The 20,051-nt window shown below is 40.3% G+C and overlaps 1 protein-coding gene across 2 annotated transcripts in view; it reads left to right on the forward strand.

The window, feature by feature from the left end:
* Positions 1 to 515: 515 nt before the first annotated feature.
* The window catches only part of RAB31 (RAB31, member RAS oncogene family), a 40,806-nt gene continuing 21,270 nt past the window's right edge, over positions 516 to 20,051 (forward strand). The window contains exons 1-3 of one of the 2 annotated variants that reach the window (XM_081918133.1): positions 516 to 673; positions 12,700 to 12,779; positions 15,042 to 15,123. In XM_081918133.1, the coding sequence (XP_081774259.1) occupies positions 653 to 673; positions 12,700 to 12,779; positions 15,042 to 15,123 (183 nt within the window). In that variant the 5' untranslated portion in view covers positions 516 to 652. The other variant, XM_081918132.1, reaches the window with a different exon arrangement.

Raw genomic sequence — 20,051 nt, forward strand, 5'->3', positions numbered from 1 at the left:
TCAAAGAATCTAGTTTCCCTTTTTAGTTTACCAGTGCAGAATTTGATTATTATTATTATCATTCCTGGCTATGGTGCAGATTATAATATTATATGTCAGTTAATCAGTAGGACTTGACAGGTCTTGCTCAGTTTGAGTGTCCTGACTAACTAAGATATTATTTTCAGTTTCTTCTGTGAATAAATCCTGTTATATCATGAGTGATATATCAATGACATTTCTGGTTACACTTTTGGGGGGGGGAGCAAAGCTTTTAAAAACAAATTCTTACTTTTCAAGTTTGTTTGTTTGTTAACCCACACACGACTGAGTGGTATTCTGATAAATGAACATTTATTGAATGTGTCAAGCCCTTTTAGTTGTACTTTTTTGGAATTAAGCTTTTATTTTTATTTTTTTACTTGAAACGTTTCCCCCAAAAGATTATGTTCTCCTCCTCCTCCCCTCCCTTTGGAGCATTGCCTCTTGCTGTTCCCTTTGGAATATCGAACAATTTCCCCAGAAGAATGTGCGAGGAGAAAAATGGGCGGGAACTCCAGATTGCTATTGTGAGCCGCAGAAGAGTTTGTCTCTTTAACTTGCCTGTCTGGAAATGCAGCAGCAGCAACAGCGGCAGCGCAGACCCAAGAATGGAAACCGCGTCTCCTGAAATATGCTGAAGCGCAGATATTTTGTACGTGTTGGGTTTGGGTGAGGAAAGCACCAAAAAGACGCGAGGAGGAGCTGGAGCCTCCGGGGCTGCGCTCATGTGACCGGTGGCGGCTGAGGGCTGGGGCTGCCCAGAAATAGCCGCAGCTGCTTTCCTTGCTCGGTGCAAGTGGGTAGCGCCAGGGAGATTGGCTTCTCCGAAGGATGCGAAGCCGCCAAGCCCCAAGCAGATGATGGCGATACGAGAGCTGAAAGTGTGTCTGCTTGGAGTGAGTAGCGACCAAGAGGCGGAGTGGGCTGGGGTGGGGGCTGAAGGAGAGATGGCGGGGAGGAGGCGCTGGGTTCTCAAGCCGTGTAGTGGGGATAAAACAACAACGCGCAAACTGAGGAGCGAGAGCGGGAAGGATGCCTGCCCCGAGGCACCTTGGAAAGTTTCGTGGTCTTTCCAGAAGAGCTTCCTTTGTCTTCCCTTCGGCCCCCACTTGGCCAGATGTGCGTTTGCTCTGCAAAGGCATGTTTGGCTCTCGCTTCCTCGAGTTGCTTTCTGGGAAGTTTGGCAGTTGTGCTAGATAGGGATGTTAGGCAGACATCCCCTCACCCTCCGCCATCGCGCCTGGGATCTTTCCCTACTTAATCCATTCCTGCTCTACCTCACTTTGTTCCACCAGGTGGAAATGGAGTCTTATACCTTCTGGGAGATAGAGTTCACACTGAGATGGCAAGCCTGAGTGTGTAGATATCTGCAGATAGAAAATGATCGTCCTAGAATCCTTTCCCCTGACGTCCAGTTTTCTAACTGGAGAGCTTTACTCTCCTCCTCATCCCAGCCCCCACCTGCAGTGGTCCAAGCCCAGGCCCAGATTCACCATCTCCATACTAATTAGTCCATTGTTTCATTTGGGGTGGGGGAAAGGTGGCTTAAAAAAATACTGGTGCTTCTCATATGCTGAACTACAGAAGGATTTTGCCCATCCCTCCTCTCTCTCTTAAATATGTTTTATCCAAACATGGTCTTTTGTGGTTTATCTTTAGCAAGTAACGTTTCGTGCTGGAGAGAGGAAAGAGATTGCTACATACTTCAACTGATTTTGGCAGTAGTTGGACAGTAAACTGCCAGCATGCAAAGCAGTTAAACATCAGACACAGCTCAGCTAAAATTTTGTCTTTCTGTGCCTGACTGTGTCTTTAGAAGAGTTTGCATCAGTTGTGCTAAGTTCCTCTCAGCTGAAACTTGGCGGGCAAACACTGACCGGTTTCCAGGGAGTTGTTTCTCTTTTTGCTTTCAGTGTTCTTGACAAACCTTTTGTTGGAATGACACACTGTTTTGCACAGCCATGTTTGGCTTGTACTAACTACATAGACTTGCCTCCCTTTTATTTGGGCAAAACAAATAAACCTAGTTTTAGTTTTAAGAGAATGGCATTGTGTGTACAACAAATAAGGAAGAAGGAAGTTTAAAAATCAGCAATATTTGCCAAAAAAGTAAAGAGCCACTTAGAATGGATTAAATAAAAAACTACTCCAGTGTGTGGAGATATGATCTGCAGGCACATAGGACTATTGCTTTGCTGAAGCTAACCTGGGTTGGGTCTGGTCAGTTATGGGATGAAAGAACACCTGGGAGCCACCTTACATATGCCACATTGTGTTCCATGATGGAAGGAAAGTGGGATATAAATGTAAATAAATAAAAAGGTGCCAAACAATGCCAGCTACATAGACCATTGCATAGATTATTTAGGTCAAAACTCTTGGAGATAAACTCTTGGAGATAAACATTACCAGCACAAAGGCTTGTTCTCTTGCAGACGTACATGAGAGTAAGTGTCACTGAACTTATTTTACAGAAAGCTGGCCTATGATTGTCCTATGGATCCACAGTAGGTTGTGCAGCTCACTCGGGGGAGTCTTTATTTTGCTGTGCTGTATATTATGCCTAGGTTTTGGCCTAGAATCCTTCTCCTTCTTTAAACCTTGAGTTCAATGGTCACCCACGCAGGATATAATCACCCATGCTGCAGCAGAATGGGTGGCAGCTATGATGCAGAGGTGCTTTTCTACTAGGACGTTATTTACCGGTAGTTCAATCAACATGTTCTTTTCCTTCTTTCTAAAACTTTTAAACAAGTATTTTCTGTGTACTACCCTATTTCACTGATTTCACAGGCATGATGGAAAAGATGTATGTGACCTAATGAACTAATTTCTTAACTTATTTCCATTTGCTATCCAAACCAGCTGTGTTACAGCATCTAAAGAAAAAGAGAAGTACTTATATTTGCAGCTTCTTTGCCTTTCCTTTTGTCATAAGTAACATAAATTAAACTGCAATATAGAGACTTTTTATAAATGTTAAACAAAACTATTCAAAACTGCATACACCTCAGTTTTAGTAATAAAAACTTTTAAAAGTTTGTTGTGGGCATCTTCCACTGTGTATTCCTAGGGAAGTTAAAGTGTAACATACCGTTATGATCTGTACTTGCTTCTGTACATTTAATAGCTCAACATATAAAGTTTTGCATGGTTTATCTTATGGTATATGACCTTTCATTTTTTTTAGGTTAGCTGTCTCCAGCATGATTACTGAACTTTTATTCTAGAAAATGTGGCATGCTTTTTTTCTTGAGCAAGCAAAACACGTAGCCAGTTCTATTAATATTTCCTTAAATTGCAGTCCTGTATCCACCTATCTGGGAATAAGTAACGTTGAATTCAGTTGAACCTTTCAGTAGAGTAGACCTGTATAGGATTGTGCTGTTAGCCTCTCTTAATTCAGTAGGGCCTAACTCGCATGAATGCATGGGATTGTACCTTTAGAGTCAGTATTTTGAAAAGCTCATTGTCTTGTGAAATCTGTGAATGCTAAAGTTAGATTTACAAGAGGCTTTTTAAATAAGACTCTGTGGATGTACTGCATGTACTAGGCTTGCACAACTCTCCAGCTTGTAAACAAATGTCAGAGAGAAACACAGGAAAAAAAGAGGACATGAAGAGTTTCAGTTACACCAGCCAAGACTACTAGTCATTGGGAGGAGGCTTTTGTGAACTTAAATGCAATATCTTACAAAAGCATCAGCTTTGATCGTGATTTACTTACATCACCTTTCATAAAGGCTTGACGGTCAGTTTTTCCAAGAGTGCAATATCCTTCCTGTAGTAGAGCAAGCTGGCCTGTGTCAGATACAGATTATTAGAACAAGGCAGGTCAGTGCTTATAACAGTAAAGTTTCATTTATATTTTTATAGGTGTTGCTGTATAAATAACAATATCTTCACTGCTCAGACCTTCTTCCCCTTTCACTGCAAAATGTGATCAAAAATGCATAGAAGGCTTTATAAAATCTGGGCAACCATACTTACCATGCTGAAGTCTGTGGCTTGGATTGTGTTCATGGAATTTCCCGGACATATCTGGACATATCCGAAATGCTGCAGTCAGTACTCAGCGGAAATAGGCAAAATGTCCAGGAAAATCCAGATGTATGGCAGCCCATATTGACAGTGTCATTTTTTCCGAATTCCCATAAAAATAGCACAAAAATTGTTTTTCTTGGGGGTGGGTTGCCCCCAAATGCTCAACAGCTTTGGGCAAAACTAAAAAAGCTCATAAACTTTGGCCAAAAAAGGCTTCTGTCTCGCATTTTCACTGTTTCAAATATAGGAATCCTATTAGAGGACCTGTTTCCATTAACATGTTTATTTAGTTGCATGTTACCGAAAAAGTGTAATTTTTGTATGCACTGAAATGTGTTATGTAGAAATGCATATGCTGTCCACCAAAAACAGATAGGTAGCCGTGTTGGTCTGCCATAGTCAAAACAAAATAAAAAAAATCCTTCCAGTAGCACCTTAAAGACCAACTAAGTTAGTTCTTGGTATGAGCTTTCGTGTGCATGCACACTTCTTCAGATACACACTATCTGTATCTGAAGAAGTGTGCATGCACACGAAAGCTCATACCAAGAACTAACTTAGTTGGTCTTTAAGGTGCTACTGGAAGGAATTTTTTTATTTCGTTTTGTACACCAAAAAATATGGACCTTGAAAGGGAATTGAAGGAATCCAATCTGACTGTATTCTGTTTTGGGTGGAGTACGGTACATATGGATTTAGATGAGGAGAGGAGCAAATGCAAGTGATGATATAATTTGAGATAAAGTCTAATTAGTGGCCCTCTAACCCACTTGCAAAAGAGGACACAGATTTGAATAAAATTTGCATATGCTTTGTGTCATGCAAATCGTGTCCTTCCTAAAAGAGGGCACGTGTTGTGGTGAGATCTGGAGACTGTGGGTGGGTCCATTGGATAGCCACAACACCTGATTGGTAGGTCACTCGATGCTGGGTTTCAATCTGGCAAATTGGGCTGCAGTCTAAACGGATCGAGGGACCTATATAAAGCCATGCACATGACCCAGAGCTTCCTCTTTTGGCTTGTGCATCGGAACACCTGCCCACCTCTCCCTAATTTTAGGGCCATTTGCAATTGACCTTGCTATGCCGTTGTGTGTCGTCTGTCTTTGGGATGGGTACGGCAGGAATTTTCCCATTTGGCTGATTGGCTGTTGTCATTTGGGCTTCGCCTGCTGCGCAGCAATTCGTCACAACTTGTAAGGTTGTGCATAGGCACTGGTTCATATGATAGGGATGGGAGAACGGTCCGCCATCCCTATGTGAAGGGTATTCTGTTAAAGGAATCCAGAGACTCAACTTGGTTTGGCCAGCCCCCGAAAAGGGGTTGACCCCGTGCCTGAGTCCCATGGAGCATCTGGGGAGTGAATAGAGTCTGCTCCCAGGCTTTTCACCTTCCTCAGGTGTTCACCCTTGGCTGACCTATGATAGAGCTCTGGGTCAGCGCTACCTACAAGGGTGTAGTGAGCTTGTCAAACCAGAGCCTTTGCAACCACTCACTTTTCTGTAATCAATAAAGTTGTGGCCTAAATTCTGCCAAAAACCAAAACTAAAATTTGAGTCAAATGTGTCTTTATTTAGGAGGGAGGTCTCTGGGTCTGAACATGCAAATTTGTGTCCTCTTCTGAAGGTGTAGTAGAGGGTCTAAAAATAATTTAATGGCCATACACACAAAGTATTTGACAGAAACTATGTGAGCAGGTGAAGCTTTCCCCATAATTATATTTCTGTATTAGAAAAAACCTTAACTTTTAGTTCTACCTTCCACAGCTCTGTTAAAGGCACAAGAAGTGTCCTTTCTCCTAAGGCCAACCGTATACCAAGGTCTGGGATGTAGCCCTGTACCCACTTTCCTGCGAGTAACCACTATGAAGCACAAAATGACAAACTTCTGAGTAGGCATGTGTACCATTGTACTGCATAATAATGTAACAGTGAATTCTTAATGAGTGTTTAGCCTTTGACTCTTCTTCAGCAGCAGACATGACTCTTTGCAAAGTTTTCATAATTTGCCTTGGCCGTTGCAGGGGGGATGCTTTAACATACAGTGGTACCTCAGGTTAAGAACTTAATTCGTTTTGGAGGTCCGTTCTTAACCTGAAACTGTTCTTAACCTGAAGCACCACTTTAGCTAATGGAGCCTCCTGCTGCTGCCACACCGCAGCCACACAATTTTCTGTTCTCATCCCGAAGCAAAGTTCTTAACCCAAGGTACTATTTCTGGGTTAGTGGAGTCTGTAACCTGAAGCGTCTGTAACCTGAAGCATCTGTAACCTAAGGTACCACTGTACTTACTGTGTAATCATATTTGCAAAAAACAACTTCCAGAAAGTACCTAACCACAGTTGTTGGGGGGGGGGGGGAGAAAGGCAAACTGCAGAGATTCCAAGGACTAGAAAATGAGAAAGAAGCAGGAAAAGTACACTAAAGGGAAGAGGAATCCCTTTTGCTTGGTGTCCGCACAACTCACTTGTCAACCACAGCTCCCAATTCACTAATTGGCTAAAATCACTGAAAGGTGGGAGCATCCTGGTTGCCTCATTTCACCGAAATCACTTAGAAGGGTACTTGCGCAAAAAGAACATAGCCACAAGTAGAATGTGTGGTTTTGTTTTGTTTTTGTAAAGGTATAAATTGTAGGTATGATAGAAATTTGTTACAAGGCTTTTTTTTTAACTCTTCAGCAAAAGAACAGGATGTTATTGATGTCATTGGGAGTCCGTGGCTGACCTTAGTTTTTAATTTGTACTAACTACCAAAGTTAGATTTTTTTTTTTCATTTTCAGAAGTCAAATATACAACTATGCTTGTGTAATATATTTGAAACGTTGGGAATTCTTTCTTACAAGAACATTTGCAACACAAGTAGAACCTTTAAAATATATATCATGTAAACACATTTTATAGGCATATAATAGACAATTCCTGCCTCTTATCTGTGTGGGATTAAGCAGGCAAGAGAAAATGTAAAGAATTTGATAACACCTAGGTTATAATTAAAATATGTATTAAACAGCCTGTACTGTCTCATCTCCTAAGTTCATGAGAATGTTGTCATATGCAAGTGTAACCCATATTACAACTTCCTGATAATAGGCTTATTTAGGTTGGAATTTTTTTTAATGGGTTGGTTCAGTCAGTCTGCACTGGCAAGTGATGGTGGGGGAGGGCTATATGCCAAGCCAAAAGAGTGCGAAATAGTGAGTTACTCAGAACTAACAAGAAGAACCACTACAAGAGAGGGGGAATGAACATCCTTTGGATTTCTTTTCAGTTCAGTAGGTACCACCTTTGTAAAAATGCCTGCGTACAGGATAACCTCTGGGTGGTAAGGAATTTGTAATAAAAAAATATGTTGTATTTGTAGTAAAGTGTTTAGTCATGTTACAATGGCAAGTTTTTAAAATTATAGCGTATTTTCTGATATAAAGTTTGGGACTTTGGAGCAACTTCATGGTCTTTTGTCATGCATTGCAAAGGGTCTTCAGGTTCATAAGATAAATCCATTGAACTCTTTGTATGTCACAGGATTGCCATCTTTCCCTCAGGGTTGTGAGTTTCTGCCCACAGACATGTGACGTCTCACACACACACATGCCTGCATGTAGTGAATGTGATGTCACACACACTGTGCAAGCATCTGCATGTGATGTCGCACATCCGCATTGCATTGGCCAATGGTGGCCATTCCTCTTCTTCCTCCTCTCCACAGCCAGCGAGGCATGCTTTTCTGCAGCGAGGGACTGAGAATCGGAGGCAGAGAGACTCTTCAGAGTTGATTGTTTTAAAATAGAAAATAAAATTAATGGGTGGAATTAAACATTGCACTGTTAGAATAGTTCTGCCAGCACAAACGTCTGCTTGCCCGACAGAGTACTATAACCTGCCCCCTCCCCACTCACCATGTGCTTTTCTTAGGGTTCTCCTGTCTCCCAGAGCTGATTTAGTGGGGAGCAGGGGGGAGGATGGAAGCCCCAGTTGCAATAGTGGGATTTGTTCTGGCTTCTGCTAGCACAAATGTTTCATTGAATCTGGTTGAATTAGTTAGTTGAATCTGGCTCAGTGAAGTGTGTTAATGAATAGCTTCAACCAGATGCAGCTATGGAGGTACATATATTGCCTTCAGCTCCAAATGTAGGGGAAGGGGGAAATGTCATGGGTGCCCGAGAGAGGTGGTGTCTTTAGTCAAGTAATATCGTTGTTGTGGGGAGGATTACTTAGAAACACTTTCACTTGCATCGTTGTGGAAGCAAAGAACTGGAAATCATTCTGGAACTCCTGATATACACTTGCTGCCCCTAAAGACATAGGCTGTTCTTATTTTCCAGATGAGACATTAAGACTAGTCTATAGTTTTGCACTTTTATCTATGGGCAACAGTTTAAAAACCAAGGCTTGCTTTTCACTATGTATATTTTGCCAACTGTTTGTGTTTTCATTATCTGCACTTGGTTGATTATGGACTACACAGGCTGTGGGTTGACCACATCACCCTCAAGGCATATGTGGAGTCCTGTGGGAAGCGTGAAAAAGATTCAATGTTTAGCACAAGAAAATAAAACCAAGTTGTTTTGAACGGAACTGGACTGGGTTTTCTTTTCAATATGAACCACCTTGGAATAGCCCTTGAATTAAAAAAAAAATTCCAAAAAGTGTAGCCAGAATCTTCAGAACACTCCCAAAAGTATTATACAACTTGTATTCATTGACAGCCAGGTTCAAATACTCTCCAAGCAGCAGAGCAGATCTTTGAAATGTGGTTTTAGAAACATGACTGCACTAGTAAGACATGGAAAAAGTTGCAAAGCTGTCACTGTCTGATCAACTGGGGAAACAGCAATAAGGGAGGAAAACTTCCTCTTGTACTGAATTTCAGGAAATGGTTTCTCCCAGGCATTTTCCTCTACCTCAGAAGTTGCTCCCTAAAATTTACAAATAATTGATCATATTTATCCACATTTACCCATCTGCACACAGGTATTAACTATGTTCGCCACATCCCACAGCCATCTCTTTCTCTGACCTCTTTTAGGGCTGATTGGTAAGATTCTGTGTGGTTGGTAGAGGTGTTAGGGTTGCCATATTATGAAGAGCAAAAAAGAGGATGCTATGACAGCTATTCAAAGCAAATAAATGCAATTTGTCTCAGATCAACGCGGGTGGCGCTGTGGGTAAAACCTCAGTGACTAGGGCTTGCCGATCGCATGGTCGGCGGTTCGAATCCCCGCGGCGGGGTGAGCTCCCGTCTTTCGGTCCCAGCTCCTGCCCACCTAGCAGTTCGAAAGCATGTCAAAGTGCAAATAGATAAATAGGTACCACTTTATAGCAGGAAGGTAAATGGCGTTTCCGTGGGCTGCGCTGGTGCTGGCTCGCCAGAGCAGCTTCGTCACGCTGGCCACGTGACCCGGAAGTGTCTCCGAACAGCGCTGGCCCCTGGCCTCTTAAGTGAGATGGGCACACAACCCTAAAGTCGGACACGACTGGCCCGTACGGGCAGGGGTACCTTTACCTTTTATGACGGCTATTCAAAGCAAATAAATGCAATTTGTCTCAGATTTTACCCCTTAAAAAGAGGATGTGTCCTTGAAAAATAGGACACATGGCAACCCTAGCAAGCGGGATAGAATAAAGGGAGGTAATCCTCCATAGGATATATTTAAAATCAAAATCTTAAGCCAACTTTGTGTATGGAAAATTATTTTTTCCACATTTAAACAAATAATAAAAATAACAGGCAAAAATATGATTTAAGTATTTCATTTATAAATTGTTTCCTATAAAGCATCTTGAAGCAATTTTACATCTCAAAGTGCTGAATAAAGGATATCCCCAATAAAAATTACTACAATAATATCATAGTAGTTATAGTTTGTGCAAATGGAAATTTAACATATAAGATAATACGCCAAGTTGTAACAAAGCTTTGTTCTTTAGTAGCATCTGGTTGAAGTTATGGAATTGGAAATCTGACAGTGTATTTAATAAACACCCCTGAAACTTAAAATACCGTGCTTGCTTACTACTGTTTTGTCTGTCTATGTTGCCAATCTTTATGTAAATAAGAAACAGAATGCTTACAAAATCTTTAAATCACACAAGCAATTATAATATTGCATAACAGTAAGAAAATGCCATTTTTTTCCATGCAGTCGTATAAAACTGACTTTTGTGCTTGCTTTACTATAAATAGATATATTTTTATAGCTTCCTTTCCATCAGGCTAGCCAGAGAGTTGCAGTGGTTGAATATAGTCCTTTAGACCAGCAGTTCTCAAACCATTTCCCCCACAGGCCACTTGAAAACCGCTGGGGATCTGGACAGACCATGTTAAACTTGCATTGGTTTTACTTCTTGAATAAACCTCCATCATTATCAAAACCAGTGTCATATTATGAAAATCATAGATCCCATACTAGGGTCTTTTAAGCTTGTTTGATAATCTGGCCCTGATCGACACAGCCTCAGTCTCCATTGTTGTCAGAAGAAAAAACATGCAAAGTGCAGGGCTGAGTGTACAGATATTCTTGACACCTTGCAATTTTACCACAGATCACTTGAATGGATTTCATGGGACAACATCAGTCCACAGACCACAGTTTAAGAACTCCTTTAAACTATATAGTGTAAAGGGACACATTATTATATGTTTTATTTTGTACTGAAATAGAGATAGATGTTGGATGGTGTGAGCACTTTAAGAGTAGGGTTACAAGCTTTATGCTACAGCCTTAGGTAGGGTGTGAAATTATGGCAGTTCAATACTTTACTGAAGGCTACTTACTTATATGCATATTAACGTGATGTTGCTCTTAAATGAAAAGGATTTAGGTACTTATTAGCGTTGTTTAATAACACGTGTGTTATCTGAACATATGGTGTAACAAATGCTGGCTAGGTCTTCCTCTTGTGGCAAGATGAGAGACTGCACTGAGGGAGCAAGGTTCATTCATGTCCATGGAAACCGTGGCAGTGTCAAAAAAGCATACACAAATTATGTTTTCCACAGCTTTACAGCTCAAATTACTCTTACATTTTCTACCCGTTGCTTACTTGGATATATATGTGTGTGCTTTTATTAGACCTACTTCTTAGTAATTTTTTTAGGATTAGGATATTAAACATTTTACGTCCTTGCAGTAAGAAAATGCTTACACAAACCAAGCCACGTGCAAGTGAAACAAACCTATTTTGATAAGGGGACTATTAGAGAAAAGATTAACCTATATTATGACTTCTAATGAGCACATCCAAATTGTGCTTTTCCTCTAGCAATTTCTCTGTTTTAAATTTATTTTATTTATCTGGCCACCCAGTAATGTAAGTTCTTGTTTAAAATGTATTGTCCTCCTTCCCCCGCCCCCCTAAGTGAGGAGTGCTGTCCCCATTCAAGCATGTAATTAGCAGGGAATGAGTAAAAGTCACCTTCTCCAGCCCTAGCTGTCCAGTGAGACCCACAAATCAGTCTGTGCAGTTCACAATGTGCTACTGTAGCAAGACAGTAAGTACAAAAGGACTGGAAAATCATACTGAAAGCAGGACATCTTTTAAGAAACGGGGGCCAGGATTTTGAATAAATAAAAACACCAAGAGCAAGCAAGTCAGACATATGCATATGGGGTGGGGGCTGCGGCTGCTGCAGTGGGAGGGGGAGAAGCCGGGAAGCCACTTGGCTTTAGGCAATATTGTTTCCTGACTTCTGATATGATGATTAGTGGTAGGTTTCCCCCCCTTGCTCACACCATTCTCAAGGGAACTTCAGAGGCTGAGGAGGACAAGGAGACATAGATGAATTCATAAAGAGTTAACTATCAGGCATGTTTCACACACACACCCCGCCAGGCTTCACACCCTCCTTGAATATTTTTATCTTACTTGAGGTGGGTGAGGAAAAGGAAGTTAAAATGAATCATTAAGCTTCCCCAACTCAAAAAAAGCATGCATTAGAACATAGATGCAGAAATCTTATCACAGAAACAGTGGGTCAAATTAGTTAAGGGCAAGTTCCATACACTTTATCACAATTAATTCCGATAGGATCAATGAACAATAGACTATGAGAACATTAAATCAGCTTATACATGGTAGGTATTTGCAAAACCAGGGTCTTTTAATTTGTGAGCTGCTAAACTACCATGATATTTACCAAGATGTGTATCACCCTGAGGTGGTTTGGGGTTGTTTGGAACAAATTAGATTTTAAAAGCTGAACAGGAAACCATTTAACCACAGAAGGGGAAATGCAGTTTATGTTTTCAAACATTCACTTCAAATCAGGAATAACAATGGTATTGCCTGAAGTTGCCTACAAATAATTTCTAATCTTAAAAAAACACTTCACAATCCTGGAATTGCAACATCTCAAATCAAATCAGTACGTGGGCTAAATTTTTCGTAATAGCAATATCAGTATTCTGCGACAGTTACTGACCAGAATCTGCCTGAATGGTTTTAAATCACAGCTGCCTCAGGTCTTTATTGATTTCTGCACTGCAGTATAAGTGGCATGTACTGAGGAAAAACTTATTATGGACCATTAGGTGGTTAAGTAAACATTCCTCAGACTAGACAATTGTTCTTTTTAACCCACATCTATCTTCAATGTAATGTTGAATTGATTCTTCCTTTCTTATTTTTCAGGATACTGGAGTTGGCAAATCTAGTATAGTTTGTCGATTTGTTCAGGATCATTTTGACCACAATATTAGCCCCACTATTGGGTAAGTACTATATATACATACATACATACATACATACATACATATAATATGTTACTACAGTTTCAGTTTAGTAAATAAACAGAATTGATATAATCCATTTATATTTCAAGATTATGGGAAAGCTCACTACTCAACACAATAGTCGTTTTGTTCATTCTTTCGAAGTGTTGTATAATGTTGAGAGCTATTAATTGAGTAAGCCTATTAACTTTCTCTTTAGGTAATGCCAGTTCCACACTATTAACCATTATGTACCTTGAAGAGTTATTATTTGTTATGCAACTAGGTGGGTGTTTTTTTTAGTCTAGCTTCTAGAGGATGGAATTATGGGGTTTTTAGTTATTTTATATTGAGTTTTGATGTATAAACATTAATTAGCAGTCAATTAGATCTCAGTATTAATATATTGTTTCTAACTTCTCTCAAACCTCTATTTTATTACAATTACTTTACTGAATAGATGTATATTTTTGTCTCTTTATTTTGTTATTTACTGTTCATTTGTGTTGGAACATAGCCATTGTCAGTAAATGCTTTGGCAGGACTTAGTATAAGTCAAGTTACAGTTCTGGGAACATGTGAAATAACCAGTGCATCTGTGTGCGTAAAGACTGCATTTCCTTGTATCCTCAGGAGGGATATATGGTACTCTTCCTCCCCATTTTATCCTCACAACAGTCCTGTGAGATACAGTAGATTAGGCTGAAAGTGAGTAACTGGCCAGAGGGCACTCTGTGAGCTTCCTGGCTGAGTGGGGATTTGAACCCTGGTCTGGCACTCTTAACAACTGTGACACATTGGCTTTCTTTTATATAGCTATGGTTTTCAGGCAGGCTTTGGCCCAGCAACTATTTTATTAAATAAAATAATAAGAGCTCTTGGAATATAACTGATTTGTGGAAAGCCTATGGCTCTGAGCCATTTGAGTAGATGTAAAAACCCCCCAAAAACTTTTTTGAAAAAATTAGTGCTTAAGGCCCATATAAGTGATTGATATTTTTGACCTCTCTCCCAACATGGTATTAAATAGCTCTTTTATTTAGGTTTGTATATTAAGCTTTGGTTTTAATAGCATCTACACGAGGAAAATCGGAACCCAAATTATGATATTTAAAATTTACTTGCTGACAGTTCCTAGGCGTGTATCTGCTTCCAAAGATTTTATAATTCATCACATCGCCTTGGCTTTTAACAAGACAGGATAGCACAGTGTAAGTGCATGGCATGTAATTCATCTTCATTAATTTTTCCAAAACTTCAAAGCTTACCAACTATGCAATATATGATTTGAATTTAATGCATGCATGTTTATGTCTAGAGACAAATCTGTCAACTTGTGCTAAAAAGAAAACTTTGGAGGCTTAAAGAACGATTTTATCCTTGTGTTGTGCCTGCCAGGAATTATTCTATCATTGCCCAAGTCCCTCTGTGCCAACATAGCATAGTGCTATGCTGGCAGAAAAAAATCACATTGGTATAGTAGTACCCCTTGCACTACTCAGATGAGCAGCAGCATAAGAGATGTTGTTGTTGTTTAGTCATGTCCGACTCTTCGTGATCCCATGGACCAGAGCACGCCAGGCACTCCTGTCTTCCACTGTTCCCCGCACTTCGGTCAAACTCACGTTAGTAGCTTCGAGAACACTGTCCAACCATCTCGTCCTCTGTCGTTCTCCTTGTGCCCTCAATCTTTCCCAACATCAGGGTCTTTTCCCGGGAGTCTTCTTTTCTCATGAGGTGGCCAAAGTATTAAAACCTCAGCTTCAGGGTCTGTTCTTTCGGTGAGCACTCAGGGCTCACTGGATCAATTATGAGGAACCCAGGGTAGTGAATTGACTTAGCTCAAGGGTGGCCTACAAAGGTTAGCCTACCTTAAGAATGGATAGGTTTGATCTTCTTGCAGTCCAGCACCATAATTCAAAGAGATACAAGATACTTAACTGTAAATAATTCGCCAACTTTTACTGGAACAATTCAATTTTTTCTCATTGAACTGGAAGGTCATATGTTAATAATTTCATTTATTCAGAGAAAATGCTACATGGATATAGTTCAAAATAGCAACATTCATATAGCAACTTCTGTAAATCTTTGATTGAACATCACTGGTACTTTTATTATCTAGCAGCAGTGTTTTTCATCTGTAGTATATGTACATACCTGTCCAGGTATTAACAGTGGCCTGGTATTAAGAAATGATTTGTTGATAATATAAGAAGCTTATATCTAAGTATTGTACTGCTTTTTCTTACAACCTTTTAGTGCTTCTTTCATGACTAAAACTGTGCCTTGTGGGAATGAACTTCATAAATTTCTGATCTGGGATACAGCAGGGCAAGAACGGGTGAGTATGATTCCAGTATCTTTTAACTGAAGGCATTTACATGCTGTGCCTCTTTATTTTCACTAAAATATTGGGAAGTAGATATAATTGAGAATTACAATGTCAGTGAGGTGTGGAGAGCACACAAAAGAGTTAAGGTGCTATGGAAGCAGGGTCAATCATTTTTTAAAAATGTGATTGCCTGACCAGAAGTGCAGGTAACCTCCTTGCAACTTCCAGTTGTTAACAAGAAAGACCTGTAAGGGCCAGGCCACAATAACTGCAACGAACAAGAGACCAAAAAAGCAGCAGTTTCACAGGCCATTTACCCATTCGTGCTTGTTGCTTTTCCTATCCAATGTCAGAACCCTTATGAGAAGCACAAGGCAGTATTATCTGAAAATAAAGCTTTTTCTTTTTAAATAACTGTACTGGGAGGGTTATGAAGATCCCAGGGTGGTGAATTGACTTAGCTCAAGCCTACAATGGTTAGCCTACCTTCAGCCACCTGAATTATTTTTCTGGTTGTTGACTGCCAACTCACACAGTCGCTGTCAATGACATCTGGGTAGACTAGCCATCCAAGAATTTGTGCTTAGTTTTTGCCAGATGTCCTGGACCCAGGGGCTACTGTACCCCTGCAAGTCATGGTGAAACTCAGGAGACAGCTTATCTTTACTCAGGTCTAAAAATTATTAGCGTCTCACTATTACTTCCTACTTCCATTATCCTCATTTCCCCAAATCTCTCTTTCTGTAAATAGCTTTTCCTCCTGGTGTGTTTAGGCCTCCACTGCATTTTTCCTGGTTTTCCTACCTTCAATCCATAAAAGGCAATCAGCTTGCCTAATAGTTTAGGTTTATGGTCCAAACAATATATGTTTTTCTATGCTGTTACACCTGACTGTCTTGTTATTTTTATTTGTGTACTAACACTTATAGTTGCAAAGCTGTTTCACTCTGCCATTTTGTGTTAATAAGACTTTAATCACAGTAAATTGTGTTGGTTCTTGCTCATTCCCATAAGAGGACATTACTGCATTTCTAAAGTAATGATGTCCCTTGCAATATTCTGTGGCATGTGGTTGTCTCCCGTAAAGATTACTGAAGTGATTATTTCTTGAACATGCATGTAAGATACATTTCCATGTGTATAGACCAGAGGTCAGCAAACTTTTTCAGCAGGTGGTTGGTCCACTGTCCCTTAGACCTTGTGGGGGGCCAGACTATATTTTGGGGGGGAAAAATGATGTAAGAGCACCACAAGCCCCGGTGGCTACTTACCTGTGTCTTGCGAGCAGCAGGGGCTAGCGGTGGTGGCAGCGGAGGGACGATGAGCAGCGCGCGAAAGGGCTCCGGAGAGGGGCTGCTTAAAATGGCGGCCGCTTGAGTGCTGCTGCTACTGGAAAACACTCTTTAGCCCCATCCTCTGACTTCATCAAGCGTTGATCTCATATTATCATCATTATTTATAGTTTTATTGCTTACTCCATAAAATGTGGTGACTTACAATTGTAAATATCACTGCACCATAAGGGTTAGGGTCTGCTTAGCTCATTTTCTTTTTTAAAAAATGAGACCTGATATTCACTGGATTCTGATGGAGGACATTCCTTTGATAGGGATGACACCTCCTACTGGTGGTGATAGGCAGGATCCTGTCTTTTCCCTCCTTTCCAGGGGGAGGAGCCAGTCTTCTCTTCTCAGACTGACCCTGTCTGGTTGGTATAGATTGGGTCCACCAGCGCTCTATAGAGATTTGTCTTCCTTTCTTTTCTTCACAGATTTCTTCAGGGGTGTTTTTGTCATTCCCCAAATTAAATCACAGATAAAGAATGAAAAATGATTTTTATAAGAGCTGAACACCATTCAGTTTTTGTATATTTTGCTGTATAGCAGGGGTAGCCAAGGTGGTGCTGACCACATAATCTGTTGCAGTTCACAACATCTGGATGGCAACATGTTGGCTACTCCTGATGTAGGGCTTCACCTAAAAATTGTATTATGGTACTCCTTGATACTGATAACTAAATGTTCCTGTCGGGAGCAACAGGTAAATACAGAACTTACTTAGGCCAATATATTACTATTACAGTGGTGCCCCGCAAGACGAACGCCTCGCAAGACGAAAAACCCGCTAGACGAAAGGGTTTTCCGTTTTGGAGGCGCTTCGCAAAACGAATTCCCCGATGGGGTTGCTTCGCAAGACGAAAAAAATCTTGCATCCCCCCGCGGGTTTTTTCCGCTTTTTCCGCCCTTTTCTTAAGCCGCTAAGCCGCTTATCAGCTGTTCCGCTGATAAGCCGCTTAACAGCTGATCGCTGGAAGCCGCTTGACAGCTGTAGCGCTAATCCGCTAAGCTGTCAATGGGCTTGCTTCGCAAGACGAAAAAACCGCTATACGAAGAGCCTCACGGAACGGATTAATTTCGTCTTGCGAGGCACCACTGTATTGTGATTAAGCTACTCAGTTGAACTAAATCAGTAAATACATTGAGGATCACGCTAAAATTACTTTAGTCTTTACTTTAGTCTTTATGTTTGATAAACTTTTTTCGTTTGGAGATGCGAAGGAAGTCGAATGGATAAATCAAATGGTATTGAAGAGACTGGTGTATATTGTCAAGTATTCCTTCTCTCTCTCTCTCTCTCTCTCTCTCTCTCTCTCTCTCTCTCTCTCTTACTTATTTTAACAAAACCTATTTCCAAGTTAGTGTTTCATAAGTCTAACCATTTGCTTCTTTACTCAGAAGTAACTCCCACTGAATTCAATGGAACTTCTAGGACTACAAAGTTGTAGTTCCTAAGTTTCTCTAGAACTAAAGTTCCTATCTGTTACTGTTGTATAGAAAGAATGTATTTAATATGTGTTTTTTTAGTGTGGATTAATATTTTCCACACAGTTTTCACCAGCTGGGAATGTTAGCTATTTCCTACCCTCCCCCCGCACGTCTCTTATGAACCAAGCAGCTTTTCTTTCATGATAATGTGCTTGACATTTTTAGTTTTTTGAAAACAGACTTTAAATGCACACACCAATTCTTCTCCATGCTGCTGCTACGTTGCTAACCTCTAGCTTTCCCAACATAGAGATGTGGATTCAAGGTGCCTTTCTGTACATGGAAGGTGTTTATTGCTGACATTAGGAGTGCTTTACATCTCCTGCTAGTGCCTTGTGAGATAAAATGGAACTAAGTCTTCAATCCTAGGTGCAACTCCCACTGAATCTCTGTGGATTTACTTCTGAGTAGACGTGTGGAATTGTGCTGCAGATTCCAAATATGTTCTTCAATTTGCACAAGTAAAAGCGTAAAAATTGCTAAAAGGTGGTTTGTGAAATACTGCTTGCAGCTATTTTCCTTTTGCTCATGGCTTTTTGGATCTACATAGTCCATGCCTTATAAAAAAAATTCTAGTATTGCCCACAGGAGGGGTCTCTAGACAAAAAGTTGCACAAGTAATTCTTTGATGTCTCTTTAGAGTAGAATAATTGTAGTTCATATTTTGAAGTTCATCCACACAAACCCGAGCACTATTGTAACCCTTTGTTTACTTGTAATTTTGTCTCTTTCTATCTTGTAATAAATCTTTGTGCACTTTTCCTACTACATGTCTCTTGTTTTTCTTTGAAGCTTGATAAACACTGAATCTACATGATTACATCCATAGACCTTTGTTAATTCTTAAGAGGGTCTCTTCTCCAGGGAGTAGCTGGAAGTGGGGAGGCAGCAAAAGGTCCACCTTTCCTTCCACTCTGCAGTTTTAATCTGAAATCTTAGGCACAGTACTGCACCCAGAGCTCAGAAACTGCTCGCACTAATGAAATTCCCTGTTGCAAAATTCACCTGGAACAATGGGAGTTTCAAACATTGACAGAAATACTTTCAAGGCTTATTCATAGAGGTCTGTTCTTGAAATGTGACTGGTAAGTAATGGAAAGTAAAGTGCTTTTAAATAATTCACTGTTCCTTTAAGAGCAATCATCCTCTTGAAAGCTGTGGTAAAACCTGTATTGATTTGTTCTTCCCTCTGATGCACAAATCCAGTAGTAGAGTCTTTGTGAGAAAAAAATCATAGACAACCAATGAACATCCCTGCTGCATAGGCAAGTTCTGCTTTGTGCAATATGTAGGTTGATGGAAGTGTATGAAATGGTCGCTGTGCCTGCGCCCATCTACAGCTATGGGCTTGTTGGTTCCTAACAACTGAAGCTTGTTCATTTTGGTATATTAATTCATTACTGCTTTCAGGATCCATTTCTTTTTAATCACACTTTGTAAAACAGATTCTCTTACTTCCCTGGGGCCCACATAAATCCAACATCTTTTCTATCCATTTTATGCATCTTTGCAGGTTCTTACCTAAGAAAACTCAACCTACACGACTCACTAGTGTTTAAGGTACCCCAGGACTATTTATGGAGCAAGTTTGTTTATTTCATATATAATACAGTGGTACCTCGCAAGACGAATGCCTCGCTAGACGAAAAACGCGCAAGACGAAAGGGTTTTTCGTTTCTTGAGTTGCTTCGCAAGACGATTTTCCCTATGGGCTTGCTTCGCAAGACGAAAACGTCTTGCGGGTTTGCTTCCTTTTTCTTAAAGCCGTTAATACCCAGGGAATCCGCGCTCCGCAAGACAAAAAAATCGCAAGATGAAGCAACTCGCGGAACGAATTAATTTCGTCTTGCAAGGCACCACTGTACTTGATTGTAAAAAACCCCCAAAGCTGTTTACAAAAGGGATAAAACAATAATATCAGTAGAATAAACATTGAAAACATTCAAAAAATCAAAACCAATAATAAACTAAAAGCATATCAGTTGAGTAGTATGAGAGTTAACTGCAATAACAAAAGTAGGCACAGCTCCTTCTTTCAGCATTGAAGACATTGCTACATCCTTCATTTACCTGATACTCTCTGCTTTGTGGGAGGGCACAATAAGATGAAGG

The sequence above is a fragment of the Podarcis melisellensis genome, assembly GCF_964234715.1.
Source record: "Podarcis melisellensis genome assembly, chromosome: 7".
Taxonomy (NCBI): Eukaryota; Metazoa; Chordata; class Lepidosauria; order Squamata; family Lacertidae; genus Podarcis; species Podarcis melisellensis.